Genomic DNA, 19,664 nt, shown 5'->3' with positions numbered 1-19,664 from the left:
TTGCTCTTCCGATTCTCTCCCCCATCCCACCGAGGGGGAGCGAGCGAGCGGCTGCGTGGTGCTTAGTTGCCGGCTGGGGCTAAACCACGACAATATTACAGATCCTGTGAAGCTGTAGGTACTTCCTGTTCCAAGACTGAACAAGTGCTGTAATACGGCAGATAGCCTTTAGCATCGCTGTCCGTGGGTACCAGGTACCAGAGTGAATCACAGGGAGCGAATCCCTGGGAGGGCAGTATCATAGGAACTGGTACTCATTACACAGCGAGAGGCATGTGAGCACAGATCATCGGGTTTTTAAAAAGGAAAAAGCAAACCGTGATTTTTATCCAATTCACTCCTGATTTTAGGGAATTGTCTGTCTTTTTCAGATAACTTTGCATCTCCTCACTGACACAAGCATCAAAGCCCTAAGACTGCATCAGAAGCACGGTGTGTAATTGCTCAGTGACAGCAGAGCGAGGCTCAGCATAGCACTCTCCTTGCACGTAATGTTTTACGTAGGGCTCTCATTGCATCATTACCGCATTATTTTTAGATAACCGTCAGTGAATGTCAGAACGTGGGTCGATAGCTATTAGATTTATAGGCAGAACTAGCTACGCTTGTAGCAATGAGATGTAAAGCATTCGACAATTTCTTGAAGAAATTTGACCACGGGGATTGGGGGCTAGAAAATACGGTTGCTAGTACTCTCAAAACTGTTTAGGAAAAATAATATTGTACCGCTAGGATACATTACTGAAGTTGAATTACTGCTGTTGACTCACAGCAGAGTCAATACTATGCGTATTCAGGTTGAACAGCCCTTTGCAGTCTTCCATAAGGACATCTTACAAAAAAAAGTCTCCCTTTTAAGTTTAATATTTCAACATGCAGAACGTCCTCACCTACCCTGGGATCCAGGCATACCTGTAGGAGCCAGGAACTGGCAGCCTGCCAGCCTGCTGTAACATCTGGACCAGATTGTTCAGTTTTAGATAAAGATTAGCGGCATAAATCAGAAAATGAGTAAAACCTTTTTAATTACCTGAGAAGGCTCATTTCTATTTTCTTTTGTGCTATGTGTTATTAACAGGTAGATTTGCTCACAGGCTGCACACAGCATTTTCTTATTAGAAATGCATGCGCTTTCTGCCAGGAGAGAAGTAATGAGGGAAGATGGTGGCCAAGAGTAGACCAGAAGGACTCCCCAAAATTCAAGCGCATTGACAGCACATGCCTAAAGCCATCTTCATCTGTCTGTCCTCCCTGATCAAAGCGGAAGATCTTCAAGCCGGCAAGTGTGGGACTCCGTCGTCTCAGCAATGCCTGCTGCCATCCGAAAGGCCTCGGGGTATCCAAGATGCTGCGCGAGCCCAGCAGATGTGACACTCCACCGACGGCTGAGTCGTGCCCTTCTGGAGTGGCAGCTGGAAGCCAGGCAGGATGCCTTCAGGCACTGAAATGTCACTAGATGCCCATGTTTTGCCAAACGCATCCAATTCCAAATGTCTCTTACTGGAAACACAATAGTACACCACTGATCCAGACTGAGGCTTGGAAATAATACTGTAATTCACATAATTACATCACTTTTTTTTATCCTTATAAAAATATTCCTAAAATCTGCCTAACTAACTTGGTAGCGTAAATCTAATGTACCTTTGTAAATTTTATCATCGAGGTAAGGTTCTGTTTCTCTATTTGGGCAGACCTGAATTAATATGCAAGAATAAAACATCAACTTTGTCACTATTTTCTAGTCACTGCTGTTGCATCTCCCGAATCTTGTGTTGTCTCTGCATGATAAATGTGTTAGTGGCTTATTACTCATTCACTGCCAATGACAGTGAATATTCGGATGATGATGCCAAACAACTATCGAAAATAAAAATTATCTATCAGTTCCTAGTCAGCCGGGTTGTAAACTAAATGTCACGTTAACGTCTAAGCTTCCAGACGCTTCCAAATGACTATCTGAAGCCTCATCTTTTAACTCTATTATTTCTCTAAGAAGTATCTCTTTTATTCATTCTTTGATCAGTATCAGACCCAATTTTCATGAATCTGATAAGAATAATTTACAGACAGCAGCTCTCAGGTGTCTCAAGCCTATGCAGACCACTCTCCTGCAGTTAGTAAGTTTAAGCTGAGAACTTCTAAAAGCATGCACTGACTCTGGATAATATGCATTATTCCTAATGGGGAATACGACACCCAGATCTGTTAGGTATATAATAAATATTAACTGCAATTTTTATCAAGTAGCTATATAAGGCTATATAAAATAATACAGTTAGTTTCTACTTCAGAAACACCATGGTAGTGGGGCAGACAGGGAAAGAGCATCTCAGATCCTGTGTGATACCCATCAGTTAATACAGTAGTCACATCCCCATAGCATATCACTTTATCTCCACATCATCATTTCTTATATCAAAGGATTTCACCCAGCAAGGCTGTGCTCATATAAAGAGCTATTTCATCTCATTAACATAATTAAAGTTTGGGCCCTTCTGCCTACAAACAGCACTTCCCTACTCTCAATTATTTACATTTAGTGGTTTATCTTAATCAGAGAATTTCTTAGCATTTTAGTTAATATATTACCTACCTGTTAAAATCTTAATATTACTAGTCTGTGAGTGTAACGCTATTACATATTACTAAACGGCTGATAGAACCACTTTTAATCTGCCTTATTTACATACATAATTTTTATAGTCAGTAGTTAGCTAAGTTTGTAATGTACTTTGAGGATGATAAGTGTTATAGAAGATAAGCATTATCTTATCCTTATGGGAAGTAAATCCACATATCTCTAAAGTGTTCTAAGTTAATTAAGTGCCATTTTACAAGGGGGATAGCAAGACCATGCAAAAGGCTGTGTTGAAGTATCAGCCTCAATGTCCATATGCAATCCTCACAAAGTTAATTTCCTAATTGGATAAGCAGACAAGAGCACAATCTGTATGCAGGGAGGCTGCCGGCATGCACTTGTTCATATCTCAGCATGTGCAAATAATTCCATGTGCAAAAGCACAGATGCAACTTGTTTAAAAAAATGAACATAGGCTTATTTAACCACCAAGGAATTTAAAGTTCCTCTTCAACTTTTAACACTTGGTAAAGCAGCAGTTTACTCTCTGTGCACTTCTTTAGCATGAAGGGAAAAACCCTCTCTGCTCACTCATTTTCTGACCTTCTTCATCACTGGCCTCTCATTTACAACAATTTGCAAATAGCTTTTATTCTCCCTGATCTTATACATAATCTTTTGCAAGTTTACAAAATAAAATTTAAAAGAAGAGCTTAGGATGAGTCAGCAGTGCCCTTTACAGTGTTTTCTGTCTTACTAATATTTAGCTTGAAGTAAAGAATTGTTATATTTTTTTTCACGCTACTCAGAAAGACGCCACATCATTCCTGTCTCATTGGCTTCCAGGCAGCTGAGTGCTTACTAGATTCAGCTGTTGTTGTGTATCAACCAAAAAGCACCAGAGAGGGAGTTTATAGCCTTCACGCTCCTTGGAGGCTTTAATCTAAGACCCAGACCTCTGCTGAACATGCACAAGTAGACATGGAGGCGTTTACCCCAGCACACCTGGGAGGTGGCTGGGTGGAAGGTTCCTTAGTTCACAGAACTGATCTGCTTCTATTTGTTTAAGGTGTTCAGCTATGGTAGATATGGATGATGGCTTCCCCACATGCAAATCAAGGGTTTATTTAGAGTCATCTCCCTCCTGCACTTCTTATTCTCAAACTAGCAGCACTATTTAATGACTAAACTATTTATATATCGACTTCAAGAGCTTCTGGCGAACAGGGCTTAAAACAGGGGACTGCCCACTTTTGGGCAGGATCAGACTCAGAAGGTTAGAGACAAAAACACACAAGAACGGATCCAGGCTGTTTCCTGCTACCTGGGATGAATACTCAACATTGGTGCAGCCCCAGTGCTCTGCACACGTAAGGAAACCTGCTTATGGACCCTATACATCCCACCAGCCTCTCGGTGCCTCAGCAGCAGATGCCCAGCTTCTCAACACTTCTCCTGCCTTGGGCAGGCACCACTGAAGGAATGCACCAGCCTTATCCTCTCTCCTTCTGAGGAGGGGGGTGAATGGGTGCTGCACTGCCACAAACATTTCCCTTTCCTACACCCAGAGTGGGATCAAGCACAACTTCAAGAGGACAAAGGGAGGTGGAGGAGAGTAATGTAAGAGTTCAAGGAAGAAGAAACACAGCCAGACAAAAGCTACCTGGGCAATTCTCCCAAGGCCATTACTTGTAGGAGGGGAGATGAGCAGCTTCTCACCATGCAACGGGCATGCAACCCATGCCGTGGAGAGGAGCCTTATGGTGAGCAAAATCTTTGTATGCTGTTTCACGAGGCAAACTGCAGCTTTCTTCAAGTCATGTCACTCATCCTATATGCTACTTTGATGTTAAAAAGTTCGCCCACCTTTGCTGTCTCAGGATCCTACAAACGCACTATTTGACAAACTTCTCCGGAGAGAGAGGGTTGGGTAAATCAAAGAGTTTTCCCAGCACTCCCCAGGAAGCCCATGGTTGCGGCAGAAGCTGAATGCTCTCTTACGAGTCTTCTGATTCACTCCAGCTCCTTACTAGCTAACTAGTTTGCCATGTAAGCACAGAAACCCTCTCTTTGTAAATGTAGACCCAACTGGAAAGTTCATTTGTGTGAATCTCTGTAAAGCTGGAGGATAATCTGGACCACAATTTTTGCTTACGTAAATGTCAGCACACAAAAAATTAGGTCTGGATCAAAAAGACAAGTTGTAGTTAATATCCAGAGTAAAACACACACATTCCTTCCAGGCCTTCATTAGCTTTCTCTGAACATCTGCTGAACAAGAAAATTCCATCCATAAAAGTGACTACAGAAATTAAAAACCCTCTGAATTCTCAGATGCGTGCACATACAAATCACTCCATTTCAAAGGGCACCCTTGTACTTCTTTGCAACCGTGGGAGCCATCCAATTAGAGACCAGCAAAAAGCAACAGAAAAGCAAAAAGTAAACCCGCAAGGCTTGTGCAATGAACTAAGGAACTAATAAACTTTTAGAAAGAACAAAGCACGCATACAACTCCCAATCAGTTTTAGGCCAAAAGAAGACCGAATAGACAAATTTGGACAAAGCCAAGTCTTCTCACAGATACTTTATGAATTATGAGGAGAAAACTAAGCAAGGCCACCGTCTGCCGTGATGACTCCCCGATCCCATTCAGCATCCCAAAGGCACTCTTTCAACCACCACCTGACACAAGCGTCCCACGGCTGACATGACATAACTTTGTGCAGCTGCAACCCCAGCTAACAGTGGCTGGAAAACACTACAAGACCAGCAAGGTGCATCACCTGGAAAGTGAGGAGTCATTGTAGGAGGCAGACTGGGCCACGTTTGGGACAGCTCTTCTTGCACAAAGAGGACTAAGAGGGGACCCAGTGCTATTTCCAGAATGGCACTGCAGAGAAATGTCATTCAAAAGGAATGACTGTGTAAAATAGTTCCTTTACCAGACCTGAGGCAGTGTTGTTTAGCTTGTTTTCATGGCCAACATTTACAGAAATAAATACACATAACATAGAAAATGAGGGTTGCCATACCAGAGAGAGCTGTTATTTCCAATATGCTTTACACTACATGATTCAAAAAACAAAAACACAGCAATGGTACAATCAGATTGCTCATTTGATCTTTACAGAATGGAGCTTTTTAAGACATTCAGTTTTTTAAAGGTGGCTTCAACTCCCACTGAAATCCAGCCAAGTCCTATAACGCAGAAAAAATCCATAGCTGATTGCACCCAAACTATGGTTTCGTTTCTCTCTTTGGCCAAACACTTCCCAATCCTCCCTGAGGTGCAGCTTTCCACGTGCTATGCCATAGGATACCATATTCTAACACTTTGTATGTGCTAAACCACAGGTCAGATTTAAAACAAAACACCTTATGCAACAGAGAACTATCTCGGTGGATGCATTTTGCAGGGAGCTTGTCTAAGAGCATATGGTGGGTTTTGTTAGACACTTCACACCAGCATGCAACTTCCCTATCCTAAGAGGAGGAGGAAAAAAAAAAAAAAAAGAAGCGAGCTCATATTTGCATAATTCAAGAATTCAGGTGGGCACTAGGATTTTAGCTTTTAGGTATACTTCAAGTGCCCAGAATGAATGCCGATTCAGGCACAGAAAACTCCTGGTGGCGAAGCCGGTCCAGCTGCCTCCGCATCCTCAGTCCTGTGGACTGTCTCACCACACCTGACTGTTTCCTTTTAGTGCCGGTGGGTGGTGATGGGGGTCCACCTGGCCCCCCAGATCTTGCTCTAAACCCTTGTCTTGCTGAAGCACAACAGACAGACATCAGTCAGAGAACAGAACACATCATACTTTTCTAAAAATCACATGTACCAAATATATACTTGACCCAAAGTTACATAACCACTATGCCAGAGCTATTTTTTAGCCAGACTCATCAGTGTTGCTATAAATCACCCCGGTATGCGGAGGCCAGACAAGATGTCACATTTATGTGCTCAGCTTTCTTCCTGCCCTAAGAAAACGTTTGTGATATGGGCAACATATCTATTACCTCTCTGCCTCCCCTGGTCTTTAGATGCATGACTGCTCTTCAGCACTAAGCAGACTCCTGTACTGCACCGTAAACATACTCCAAGTGCCCACAGCAGCCTACAGACGAGACAGCATATTCAGAGCTGTCCTTGTGCTCGCGGCTCCTGTTACAAGCACCAGCTAGCTCCAAAAGCAGCCCCCAGAGCACACTGGAGCATGGAGTCCCACGTTAATCTCCAAGGAAGAAGGGTAACAAGTCATGATTTCAGCTCTCCCTCTGTATTTGCGAGAAGGGTAGACAGCATCGTGACTACTTGTCCAGTACCAAGGTCCTAGTATGAGGTCTCCTGTCTTGAACTGCAGCTATTGCCCCTTTTTAAATAAGTGCCCAAATCTTCCTGGAAACTTCTGCCCTAGCAATATCCAGAAGCAGCCAGTTTCACAGTTTGACTGTAAATAACACCCAGCTTTCTACCTTATTCCCTGTTATTCTTTTGTTTTACCTTGTTTATCACCCAACAGTGCTGCTTCAACATCTTGCAGTGCTAGACACTTTCATAGGCAGGACAGGTTTTCCATGCAAGTATATAAAGTAGCAATATAAAGAACACTTTCCTACTCAGCTGAGTGCCTCTCATTTTGTACAGCGCCTTCCCCAAAGCACAGACACTGAGACAACTACTATGCACCAGGAAAGGTACGCTTCATTCCTGCACCTGCCTCACGTCCTCGGTGAAGAAGTACCATCAGCAATAGCTCTGATTCAGTTCGGAGACACAGCGCACAGCAGCTTTCGGTTCAACACGGCACAGAATTGTGCATTAGCTTCATATTCAAAACTCACGCTGAGGGAATCACACTGACATTGCCAAAAACATTAACTCTGCTAATTCTGATACACGAAAACTTGCAGTCGTTAAAGCTACAGAGATTGGAAGCAATAAACAGGACTCTTGATTGAGATTACATTCCCAGTTGTGAATCTATGGGGAACAATTTTAAAAAAAATTAGCTTCCACAGTCAGTGTTTTAATTGGATACCTCACCTAGATTTCTTACATCTTTACAACATGTTTTTTTATCCCACACGGCATCTTTAAAACTCCCTTTCTACATCTCAGAACTACTGAACCTGGTGAGATTTTAATAGAAATCCCTTCACTACACTATAAAGAGAAGCATTACTTGAGCTTTTAATTAGCAGCTGTCAATGCTGAGCCATAGGAAAAACTAAATAGTTTGCTTAACTTATTAGAGAAAGTGCATTTTGCTTTCTGACCTTCTGCACTCGAACGATGCAACATACTTCAGCCGTTCAAAAACTCGCTTCCAAAAAACCAACTCTGTAGTAGTAAAAGCCATTCCCTGAATCAATATACAGAGTGCTGCTCCAACCCGTATTCGCCGGCTGAACACCCCCTCATTTGATGCAGAAATCATGACACTGTAATTTCCTGACCACTGCTATAAACCTGAAAGGCAGCATTATGTTATTAGGATTTCCTCCCATCCTGTGCAAGGTACTCTGAGCTCTAAACACAAACGGAACTTGGAAATCGGGTACTAAATTGATTCAGTCCGTTGAGACTCCGTTTGCATGATAATACAGGAAAAAGCACGGTCCTATCACGCGAACTTCAAGCAAGCCCTGCGCCCGCTTTTTGCCTCGATTCTCCACCCGCGACCGTACCCAAAAGGCGTTAAGAGCAGGAGAACTATTCCTACCGTTCAGCTGCCTGTAGACTATATCTTCTAGGAGGGAGAGTCTCTTCAGCACTGCATCCTGGATGGAGCCGATGCCGTGGGCTGTCAAGTTGGCCACTTCTGCCCTGGGATGGATGTCATGGAAGGAGTCCCCGCTCTTGGCCGTGATGGGTCTGCACTTGGCCAGGAAGAGGACGAAGCCGGCCACCGCGATCAAGTTTAACACCAGCAGGACTTTGACTCTCCTCAAAGAAGCCATCAAACTTCCCGAGGGGCACCGCCAGCCGCCGCGCTGCCTGCAGGGGCTAGGGGAGCAGGCCGGCAGGTGCCCGCCGCTGCGCGCACATCCCACGCCGCCGCGCGGCGCGGGGGGCTGCGCGGGGAGCGGCGCGCCCCAGCCCGGCCCCGGGCTCGCCGGACGAGCCGCGGCGGGGAGCGGAGGGCTGCGGGCGCCGGCGAGGAGGGGCGCCGGCGAGGAGGGGCGCCGCTCGCCGAGGCGCGGCGGAGCCCGCCCCGGGCTACGGCCCCGCAGAGGAGACGCCGCCGCCGGGGCCGCCCGCCGCGCTCCGCCCGCCGCCGCGCTGCCGCGGGCGCAACTTCATGCCCCGCGCAGGGCGCCCGCGCCTCGGCTCCGGGGCGGCCGCGGGGCCGAAGAGCCCTGCGGCAGCGCCGCCGCCGCCCCTGCCTCCGCCGGCCGCGCGGGGGGGCGCGGGGCCGCTGCTGCGCGGCGCGGACGGGGCATGCCCCGCCGGCCGCTGCCGCCCCGCCCCGGCCGGAGCCGCCGCCGCCGCCGCCCGGCTGCACCGCGGCGGGGCGGGGGGGAGCAGGGGGCGGGCGCGGAGCGGCGCGGGGCTCCCGCCCCTCTCGGCGCCCGGGGAGGGGGGGAGAGGGGAGAGGGAAAGTCACCGCGGCGGATGCCCCCGCCCCACGACCCGCCGCGGGCGCGCAGGGCCGGCAGGCTGCGGCAAGCGCCGCTCCGCGCACCGCCCGCGCCTGCGGAGAGCGGCCCCGCCGCGGCCCGGCTGCCGGGAAATCCCGGGCTGGAGGCCCGAGCCCGGCGCGGGCGCAGCGCGGCGAGGGACGCTCGAAGCCGCGTGCTCGGGGGCAGCGCAGCCGCGGCGGGGCCGAGCAGGGCAGCGGCGGGGCCGAGCTCCCCCCGCCAGGGACGGCGGCGGACGGCGTGCCCGGGCATCGACCGTTTCCGCCGCCGCCCGTGCGGTAAGGGAGCAGCTCTGCCGCCCAGCTGGGTAAAACACCGTTCCATGTAGAAAGGCATCGTCGCGAATAATTCGCGTTTGCCATTCACTTCCACAAAGTTTCACCGCTCTCCAGGCTGATGCGTGGTCCCTTCGTGAACTTCGTTACCCGGCTTTCCTGGATGAAAGCTCTAGCCTCTCACCGGGAAAGGTGGCTTTCTCTACCCAGGCATTTGATCACACGTGAAGCAAGCCATGCGGCTTTCCTATGTGTCTCCACAAATACTCTGTGTCAGTGCAAGGGAATAGCTTTAGAGCTGTCACCTAGGTGGTTAGCAAGGATCTTCTATACTTCAAACATTAAAAGGAGGTAGGTGTTAAACGTCACAAACTAGAATTCAAATCCAAAGTTTTAATGCCAGAATACCGAATATCCTCATCTGAGAGACAGCTACTACTGAACAACCACAATAAACCCATCTATTTAGAGCTTTACCCAGTTGCCACAGTTAACCCTGCTTTTCACAAAGATGACATGAAAACGGATTAGAAATTCAGACAACGTTGAGTCATTGTATCCTACAAGGCAACTGTTCAAGATGTAAGAATACCCCCTCTCACCTTCAAGCCATAATTAAAAAAAACAAACAAAAAAAATCAATGCCATGGAAACAAACCTAAAATTGCTTTAAAGGATTTGGAGTTTTAATTTAGTACTAGCTGCACATGAAATCTTTTACGCTTTCTACATTCAGACCCAGGACCCTGCTACAATCCTGAAGAAGGGAGACAGGCACATAATTCGTAGTCAGACCCTAAAATAACATGCTCAGTCCATCATCCACGCCCAGGTTTATTATTCCACTAAGAGGGTAAAGCCATGAATGATTTTGGTGACATGAAGCTAGAACTACCTTACAGATTCCTGAAATCCATGAAAGCTTTTTGCTGGCACTGAGGGGAAACTTATCGTGACACCTGCAGGTTTAGGGGTTCTTCTGGGGTGTTTTGGCATGTGATAAACAGAAGAGTTTTGTTTCCAGAGTTGTCAACCAAGATCTTTTTTTTCCCCTCTATCAATAAAAGCACTTAAAAAAAACCCAACACACACAAAAAACCCAACACAACTTTGCAGAGCTGTTTACCAAAAAGGGAAGCCACGTGGCCTCAGTCCCTCAGAAGCAGAAATACTCGTCCAAATGGAAAACTACCTGCTACTTACTTTAAAGCAGTCTCACATAAAGAAAACCCATTCCTGCTAGTCCTTCATTACACAGCGCTCCCACTGAAGTCAGCGTTGTTGCATTACACAGAAACAGCAAGATCTGTTTTAATTATAAAACACTGGTTGTAAAAAGCTAGGTTTAAGGAAGTTTGGCACATGGCTATTACATAATATGACCCTAATGCAAAAAAAAAAAAAAAAATCTTAGTATCTTTTAAAAAAAGCGAACGCTAGAGTTTGAAACAGCTCCTTGCTGAAGGATAAGGACAGTATTTTTGCCACCCCCACAAAGGAGCAGAATGAAGTCCCCAAAGAAAGCAGGGAGGGAGGAAGCTGCAACTCACCTTATGGTGACCTTGTGTTGCTGTGTACAGTTATAGGACACCTGGCCGCCGTGAGAGTGTGTGGTCCCAATGAGAGATGCCAGGACAAAATAAACATGTCCAAAAACCTGTAGGGAAAAAAAAACCCCTCTGTGTGGGAAATAGCATGAGCACTAAAAATTAAGAATACACACATGTTCAACAGCTAGCCATACAGCCCCCCTGTCCTATCCGGGAGGATTAACTTCAAAAACTTTCCCAGGTATCTGTTGTTGTTGCTGCTTTTCTTTATATAAAGGGTAGAACTAAACAGTACAGACTTGGAAGCTCTGCTAGCTGACAGCAAACGGCCATCACCTGGGAGGTTCACCAACCCAGCTTCAAAACATCTCCATTACAGAGGAGAAAGGTTTTCTACTGCTGGCCTCGTGGGGAGGAGATGCAGCTGGGCACGTTATTCGCCTTTGCAAAACTCCTGATATGAATCAGCATTGGTCTTTCGGGGGTCAAGGGGCACCTTATAAAAAACTGATCCCCTTCTCCTGAACTGGTTTGCAACATCACATGTTCCACAGGACTCCTTCCACTCTCCTTCCACTCTCTGTTACTCTCAGCAGCAGCAACAATTTTCCCTTAATTTCTTTTACTCAGAGGAAGTTATTTCAGTTTTGCTCAGATGTCCTACAATCACTTCTGGCCCAATGATCACGATTTTAGAAACGGCTAGAGCCCAAAACCCCAAAAATTAGCACCAATCATCATGTGCTCTTTAGCGTGTCCCAAGCAACTACGACTAGCATGCTCTGCATGAGACTTAGCCCACTCTATCGTATTTCCAAATTGCCTAATGCTATCTGCATCAAGAGTTGCAGTATTTTCTACCAATGGATACCTTTACAACTCCCCTAAAGTGACATGGGAGAAAGCAGCACACTGCAGACAACAAAAAACAATAAGGACCAAAAAGTCCACTGACGATGGACACCAATGGGATATGGCTGTAGGAGCCCAGGAAAGGTTATGCTTTATGGCGTTAAGCCTTGAGACCAGCCTCCCACACGCTCCACAACCAGTATGTCATTTAAGCTTTGCACCACTGCGAGACTGAACAAAATTTAAATAAGAAATACGAAATGGTAGTTTGCTATAAACATGAAAAGGTTTTTCAAGACCCCACTCTCTAAATCAGGCTTTCAGCAAGGAGTAGCTCAACCTCCACTGCAGTGTGTGGATTTTTGTTTTTTTGGTTTTTTTGGTTTTTTTCTTTGGGGGGGGGGGTGTGTCTAATTTTTTCCATTTTCATTACATTCCCACGAAAAAAAGCATGAGACATTGTTACTAAATAGAGAAGAAGAAGAACTGAAGGGTGTTTATCAATATTGGGGAGAGAAGATCAGTTTGCATGTCTAATACAAAAATTCTATTTTTGCCCAATACAGTGGAGTTCTACCAACAGCACACACATACTTTTCAAGTGCTAGCCAAAATAATTACTTCTCCTCTTCTGTGGGAGAAAAAATCCACTAAATCATGAATATTCAATGGATTGATTAATGACACACTAATCCTTTAGCTAAAATCTCTGCTCCTTAAAATACAGCGAACACTAGGTGCCAGTTACAAGAAGAATTAAAAATACAAAAATAACTTGGTTTCCAGAAGTTATCTCATCCTGATCACTTTGGAAGTATACGACGGTAGAATGATACCATGACACATCCAGGACAGACTCTCTTTGCATTCTGGTAGATGTAAACCAAGCAGAAAAACCTGGTTTCTTGCAACTTACTGGAGCCACTGCCAGCATTGTGTGTTCTCCAGAGCCGGCAGCAAAGGTGCCTTCCCCTCAGCTCCAGCTCAGTCCTCTCCCACCTGCCCCCAGGGCTGGCAGCAAGTGAGGGTGTTGCTGAGGTGCCCTGCACTGACCAGGGAAATCTAAACCTCTACATTTCCAGCCTTGTAAACACCAGCGTAAGAAAGCAGGTGTTTGGATTGCTTTAGATAAATTAGCCTTTCTGTGACTTCAAATGCCTGTATAAAAACCATGATCTGCAGGGGGGGGGAAACAAACCAACCACTGGGGTTCAGTTTAAAGCCATGAGCTGTTTCCTCAAAATCTTCAAGTTCTGGCTGGAGTATTAGTTAGTGCAATTGGGTTTCTTCTTTGTTTTCAGGCTTCAGGTGATGCTCAGGAGTTGCCAGTCTTCCCTTTTTCTCTCAGGCTTAATTGCAGGTTTAATTTTGTTTCTTTGCTGCCTGAAACCACCTCAGAGAGTCCTCCCCCATCAGGTCAGGTGAATTTGAGCCTTCATATGGCCTACAGGCTCTTTATTTTTCACACTGGTGTCTTCTCCGTGCAGGAATCTGCTCCATGAAGTGCTAACAGCTTCTGCAGGAGGCACGGAGCTGGCAACAGTTCGGGAAGGGCAGTTGCAACACGGCCTGCAGCATGAGGCCTCGTTGCGTGCAGACTGCAGTCCCCACGCTGCTCCAGGAAACACAGTAGTGCTAGCATTGCAAGGGTCGTCAACACCATTACGCTTCTCTGTACCCTCAGTTTATTGGCCACGTGAGGCCTGATCTTGTGAAATGAATAAGCACTTACAAAAAAAGATTTTTTTTTTTTTTCAGAAGCTAACATTCAAAAGTTGATGGCACATTGTCTGCTCTCTCTGGATTCATTTTTGACAGTAATTTAGGCAAGTATTTAACATCAAGGAGTGAACTTGCTATCTCCAGCCTTAAAATTTTCTTCCACTACAGGAACAGCTAATGCACAAAAGTTACTTTCTTCAGTTTTATCTTCAAAGTTTGGGAACATATTTAGTTCTACATTACAATTACTCTATTCATATTTCATGAATTTTTAAGTTCGGATTGTGAGTACGGACAGCTCATCACTGACACATCAGGGAAATGCTGTGAAAAAACAAGCAACTTATTGTACTTTGAGCTTATGAGATTGCTTTATGGTTCCCTCAAGGATATTAAAGAGATCTTTGCAATGGTTATCAATAAGTATCTTTCAAGATCAGCATTTCTAAAGCCTCTAGAATGGCTGCAACTCTTGACTGAGTTCAGAAATGAAAGAACTCACTCAGAAAAAGCAAAATCATAGCTTAAAGCTCAACTGCTCTTCAGTTTTGCTGCTTTGAACTTCAGTATTCAGCTTGATGACCAGAATCTAATTCTTAGATCATTCTCCTTCCAACTGAAATAGTCTATTCTAGTCTACTCTATTCTTATTAAAGCTGGTTAGAAATGTTTCAGCTTCTTTCTTGAAAAACAGGGGGGAAGGGAGAAGAGCAAGTTCACTGCAATTTTGACAAATGATTAAAAAATAAGAAAATATGTTTTAAATATTGACTTTTTGTGTGACTAGAAAAAAATTCCCCACTTACTTCTTTTTATTACAGAAGATACCTATATGGCCCGTATTATTTCAGCACCTAATCATCTCATAGTCCTTCAGAACATCTCAGTTGAGCCAGAGAACACTATTGTTTCTTCATGTTACACGTGCAAACGAAAAGATACCTAAAGACCCTTGAAAAAGCAGGCTTTAAATTCCCAAGGAAATCAAGAGATGACAAAAACGACCTGGCCAGGATCAAACCAAGAGCCTTTAGTACAAGAGCTCAGTTTGCTACCAGCCTCTGAAGGTCAAGGCTAACACACTCAGCTGATGGCCCCTTCCTCAGCACTGCAGCACGTCCATGCTAGTGGAAAGCAGGGAAATCCAGACAGATCCACAAAGCCAATTTGCAATATATCCATGTTCCTCTTAACATTGGGGTTGCCTTTCTTGTGACTGTCAGAAGTGCAGATCTGATAGTGCAACAAAGATGTAAACAAGAAGTCATTTAGCTTGGATATAATAAAACCTTTCAGGGTTTAGTTTTCTCCCTAAAAGCCTGATCTTGCTTCCTGTAGCAATCTGGCCTCTGTTACTGCAGAAGAGATCCTAGAAACAGAGGATCCTCTCTCCCCTGCTCATTAAGCTTGGCTCTGAGGACTTTCTAGATGCTACAGCTCATGCTCAAGAATAACTTACCTTATGCCTTATATCAAGTATTCAGCTTAGGGTCAAGACTCAAAGCCTCTCTTGAACCCATGGACTCCTGGAGGTGCAATGCATGGCTCTCCCCAGCACCCTGCTCCCCCCAGCAAGAGCAGTGCTGAGGCAGGACACTGGTTCGGAGTCATGGAGACTGCCCTGAAGATACATATTCAAGACTTGGCCATGGTGCAGCTACAGATATCAATGGAAAACTGACACCTGCTTTTTATCCTTATCTATGAGGGCTCTCCATGTACTGATGTCAAAAATACAGAGTGCCATCTTAAATAAAGAAAACCAACAAAAAAAGTTAGTGTGAGTTTTACAAGCCAGTGTGCACGAATACTTGCTTCTTTATGTCTTTTCATGTAGTTCTTTTTTTAGATAATTAAGATATCTCTTGCACTGGATTTGTGCTTAAACTATGGCACAGTCATGCTAGGGCAGCTCTTATCCTGCTGTGATTATGAATGGTGGGCTGACCATCTGGAAATAATACACTATTTTAACCTTAAAAATTTAAACCTCCCAATAAAGAGGTACCACAGATTGCAACAACTGCTTAATGAATGCCAGTCTGTGTACTGCATCACACTAATTAAATATCATTGATAGATATGAATAAAATTCTTGTTACAGAACTTAAAAGATGCTTCTCAAAAATTTCAAGAGCTCTGCATCCCAGAAAAAAAAAAACCCAAAACTATATATACTTCAAAGCAGCTCTTAACATTTAGAAACACAAGTAGGTCAAGAAACAGACATATATATGTTTACACTTTGAACTAAGTAACTAAATTTCCCTGTCAGGTAGCCTTTTGTTTTATTATGGGGACTCTGTGTATCAACTGTTTTACCAGTTCCCAAAAACATACCCAGTGCGTGTCTCAGCAACACCTCATAGATAAATACAAGGTGCTGTGTATCCTTGCGGAGTTCAATGAAAGGTAGAGTGGGAAAAAAACCCAAACCGGATTTTATTCCAGATTTGCTGTCGATTCATGGGTGTCCCCAGGCAAAGTGCCCAGAGCTGAGTTTTCAGGTTAGTCATGGATTCAAATATTCAGGTGCTCAACTGAGGGCCACAGTTTCAGAAGAGCTCCACTCTGCATGTAAATCCCAACACGCTGAGCAGTTCTGAACAGCTGGTGGCTATGTGGAAAGGGAGATCTTTGGCAGATCTGTCCTCTTGCACAAATACTGCACAAACTCACATCCTCTGCTGCTACCTTCATACTTTTAAGCAGCTCTGAGCAGCACACTGAAACCCTCAGCTCAGCAATACTGCTGAAATATTCCCCATCGCTGGCCATGGGTGGTTAGTCTGGGAGGTGGGGTCCACAAAACTGCAAAACCCAGTGTGGAGGCTCCTGAAAGCAGCTCTTTTCACATAGCAGTCTCCTTTTTATTGCAAATATTCTCAGCTGGGACGTCATTCAGGGCAAAACCCTGTCTCTCCCTCTTGTTTCATGTCTAGGTGAAGCTGCTGTAGGAGATTTGGGACAATACAAGCCAGAGTTTTGGCTGTATTGTGCTTTCTTGTCAGGCTTATACACACTGCAAGAACATGGGAGGATGACAGCCAGCTACAGCCAGGTCAGCTCCATTCACACCAGTCACTGGATGGCAGAGCTGCAAAGGAAAGCAGATCCCAAGGCTGAGTAAAACCTATAACTAGCGCTATCAAATGAAAACTGGTGCCCAGAATAGGCTGTGATTTTCTCCCCCGTTATAAAAGCAGGATTCAAGCAATCTTCTCTGTCACCAAGCAGAGCCCAGTGAAGCACTATCCCAGCTGCTGCCAGATGCAAACATCTCCACAGGTAGCTCCAGCCTGATAAAACAGCTGCAAATCTTGATACCTCAACAAGTACAAACTGCCTGTTTTTGTATGGTCTAAATAGTTATTGAGTTACCCTGAAGGGATTGTTTTTAGCTTTGAAGATTGCTGCTTTCATTTCAGAAGAATGGCCAGAAAGATTTTCTGTTTTCTTTCCAACAATAGCACTTGCTGTGGGTGAAAGATATGACATCTTTAAGGAAGCAGAGAGAGAGAATTATGTGCTAGACCCTGCCTCTGAAATGCATCCCCTGAAGGAACATACATCCGCATCTAGGGCTGAAGATCTTGCAGAGAAGAGTATTTTTTAAGGGAAAAGAGCTGTGCTGAGCCTATCCAATTCTCTCTCCTTTGGTCTGTCTCATCATAGCACTGGGGTGTTTCCCCTTTTCTCCATGCAGAAAGGGAATAAAGCATTAAGAGATGGAGGGATTCACTCAAGCCGCATCCACAGTTTGCAACGGCACAAAGAAACACAGGTGTCCCCGGCCCTGCCCTCACCCCAGAAGCGCTCTGCCTTTTCCTTGCCCTGCATGAACCACCTGCTCAAGGACTGGCAGCAGAGCAATGAACGCACTCCTAAGGTCCTGCTTTCGTGCTGCCTCAAAAATCACATTAAGTGAAAAATCAGTGAAGGTGAATCAAATGGATGTCATTCTCTCAGTGCTATTGCTACCAAGCGCATGCTCAAGGTTTACCAGGGATTTTGGCTCAACAGTTACGCCATTCTTGCTGTTCATTATATATGCCTATATGCCTCTAGTAAACCAATTCTGCAGCGCTTAAAGCTTTTGGCTTGCTGGCTTCCTCATTCACTGTATGTCCTGCAGTCATTCCTCCTCACTCGCTAGCAATGCTGCATTTCAAAGACCAGTGGAACATCAGACGGAGACACTGCAGTGCTTTGTTTTCTTCTCTCCTGAACTGCTTTTTTAGCATTTTAAAACACAATGCACTCATGAAAGCTTGTAAAATTCCTCATAAAGTTTACTGTGCCACAGGATTATAGAATACCTCTTGGAACTATGAATAAACAGCTAATCTTGGATCTGTCACCAGAAAGCACTAATATATTTCAAAAAGCTATTAGCCCTTAAACCAAAAGCAACACAGAATTTGATTTGGGACAACAGCCTATAAAACACTGAAATTGTTTGGCAACTCTGCATTGAAAGCAGGTGGAAGAAACTGTAAGAGCCCTGGCATTTATATTATCCTGCTATTTAAGGCCTATTTTACATAGTTTCCAAAAATGTGTGCATGAAAACTAACATTAAGTAAAGATACTTGAAAAAAACCTGTTGAACAATTGATTTACACATTTTCAGGAAGCAGAACACCATTTGTTATGTTATGCAAGAAGGCAGGGGAAGGCAGTAAATATTACATATAAAAAATAAGCTATAAATAGCCTTTGCTTTTTTTTTTTTTACAGCATCATATCTTTCAGGAGCTTTAGAGCCATCAGCACTGACCATAACCTCCAGATGAGCAATATCCATTTTGTGGATGGAAACACTAAAGCGCACCTATTAATCCTAAATGCCTGGGTTATTTCTGAAGGGCTTTGCAACAGGAAGGGCCGGGCCGATGTGGGATGGAGGGACAGGGAGGAAAGAGTGTTTGAGGAATGCAAGGTGGAAATACAGTTTGAGATTCTCCTGTGTAAAGCCAAAGCCAAAACGTGTTTCATACCTTGCTTCTTTCCCCAGCCTTTATAAGTACCTGGTCTTGTCCTTTCCTCTTCTCAGTGGATGCAGGTGATGAAACAGAAAAGAGAAGGAAGGTGAATTTTCTGGGAAAGACAATGTGAAGAGACCAGGCAGATGGAAGAATGCTTCAGGTGAGGAGTGCAAGAGTTACCTTCTCACAGGGTAGAGATGCTTTTGTCAAATATTTTGAGCAAGGTGATCATTAATCTCCTCAAAACCTCAAAGAAATGCAAAATATGAGCAGGATGCAAGGTGAGTTTCTAGCTTGTGGCTATGTGCTCAAACCTCCTGTTAGAGACAGCGGAGCTGGAAATGGAAACGGGTGATGAAACCGAGCAGCAGAGCCAGGCCCATGCACTGGCAGTGACGCCATTCCAGCGTGGGTTTGCTCAAACCTCCTGTTAGAGACAGCAGAGCTGGAAATGGAAACTGGTGATGAAACCGAGCAGCAGAGCCAGGCCCATGCACTGGCAGTGATACCATTCCAGCGTGGGTTTATTTGTGGCCTGGACGGTGTATTTGCATTTTCTACACAGAGTAATTTCTGCAGAAAGGCTAATACTCATGGGAAAAATATTTTTGGTATTTCTCTTGGAAATAACCTACTATATGCAACAATTTCATTTTTTCCCTAAAAGATACACTCATCTCAGAGCCTTTTAAAGAAGGGAGGTGTCAGAGTAATTAACCAGAGCATTGCTGCTCTTGTGTTCCTGCATCAGCAAGTGTTGGGGTATACAACTTATCAGCATAGCGGTGTGCCTCTGATCTTTACATGAGGCTTTGGTGTTTGCTTTCCATCAATTAGACACACATATCTGCAAGGAAGCGCTGAATTCTAAAATTCTGTCAAAACCACGTTTCAGTATAAAGAAACTATGCCTTCAGCATCCCTTCATTCAACAGAGTGTGAGCAGTATGGAGCTGACTCATTCCATGGTGCTGTCACTAGCAGTAAAAAAATTTTCAAACAGGAAGTACTAGAGGTACAGAGGAGACAGTTCTGGAAAGAAAGAAAGGTT

At 44.8% G+C, this 19,664-nt stretch overlaps 1 protein-coding gene across 1 annotated transcript in view; it reads right to left on the bottom strand.

The window, feature by feature from the left end:
- GALNT17 (polypeptide N-acetylgalactosaminyltransferase 17) overlaps nt 1-8,790 on the bottom strand; it is a 215,632-nt gene extending 206,842 nt beyond the window's left edge. Inside the window, exon 1 of the mRNA XM_075518080.1 lies at nt 8,308-8,790. Coding sequence (XP_075374195.1) covers nt 8,308-8,545 — 238 coding nt within the window. The 5' untranslated portion in view covers nt 8,546-8,790. The remainder of the gene's footprint in view (nt 1-8,307) is intronic.
- Between the last annotated feature and the right edge of the window lie 10,874 nt (nt 8,791-19,664).

This window comes from Mycteria americana, chromosome 15 (assembly GCF_035582795.1).
Source record: "Mycteria americana isolate JAX WOST 10 ecotype Jacksonville Zoo and Gardens chromosome 15, USCA_MyAme_1.0, whole genome shotgun sequence".
Classification (NCBI taxonomy): Eukaryota; Metazoa; Chordata; class Aves; order Ciconiiformes; family Ciconiidae; genus Mycteria; species Mycteria americana.
Note: the sequence above shows the minus strand (reverse complement) of the source record. Positions and strands in the feature narration are given on the sequence as shown.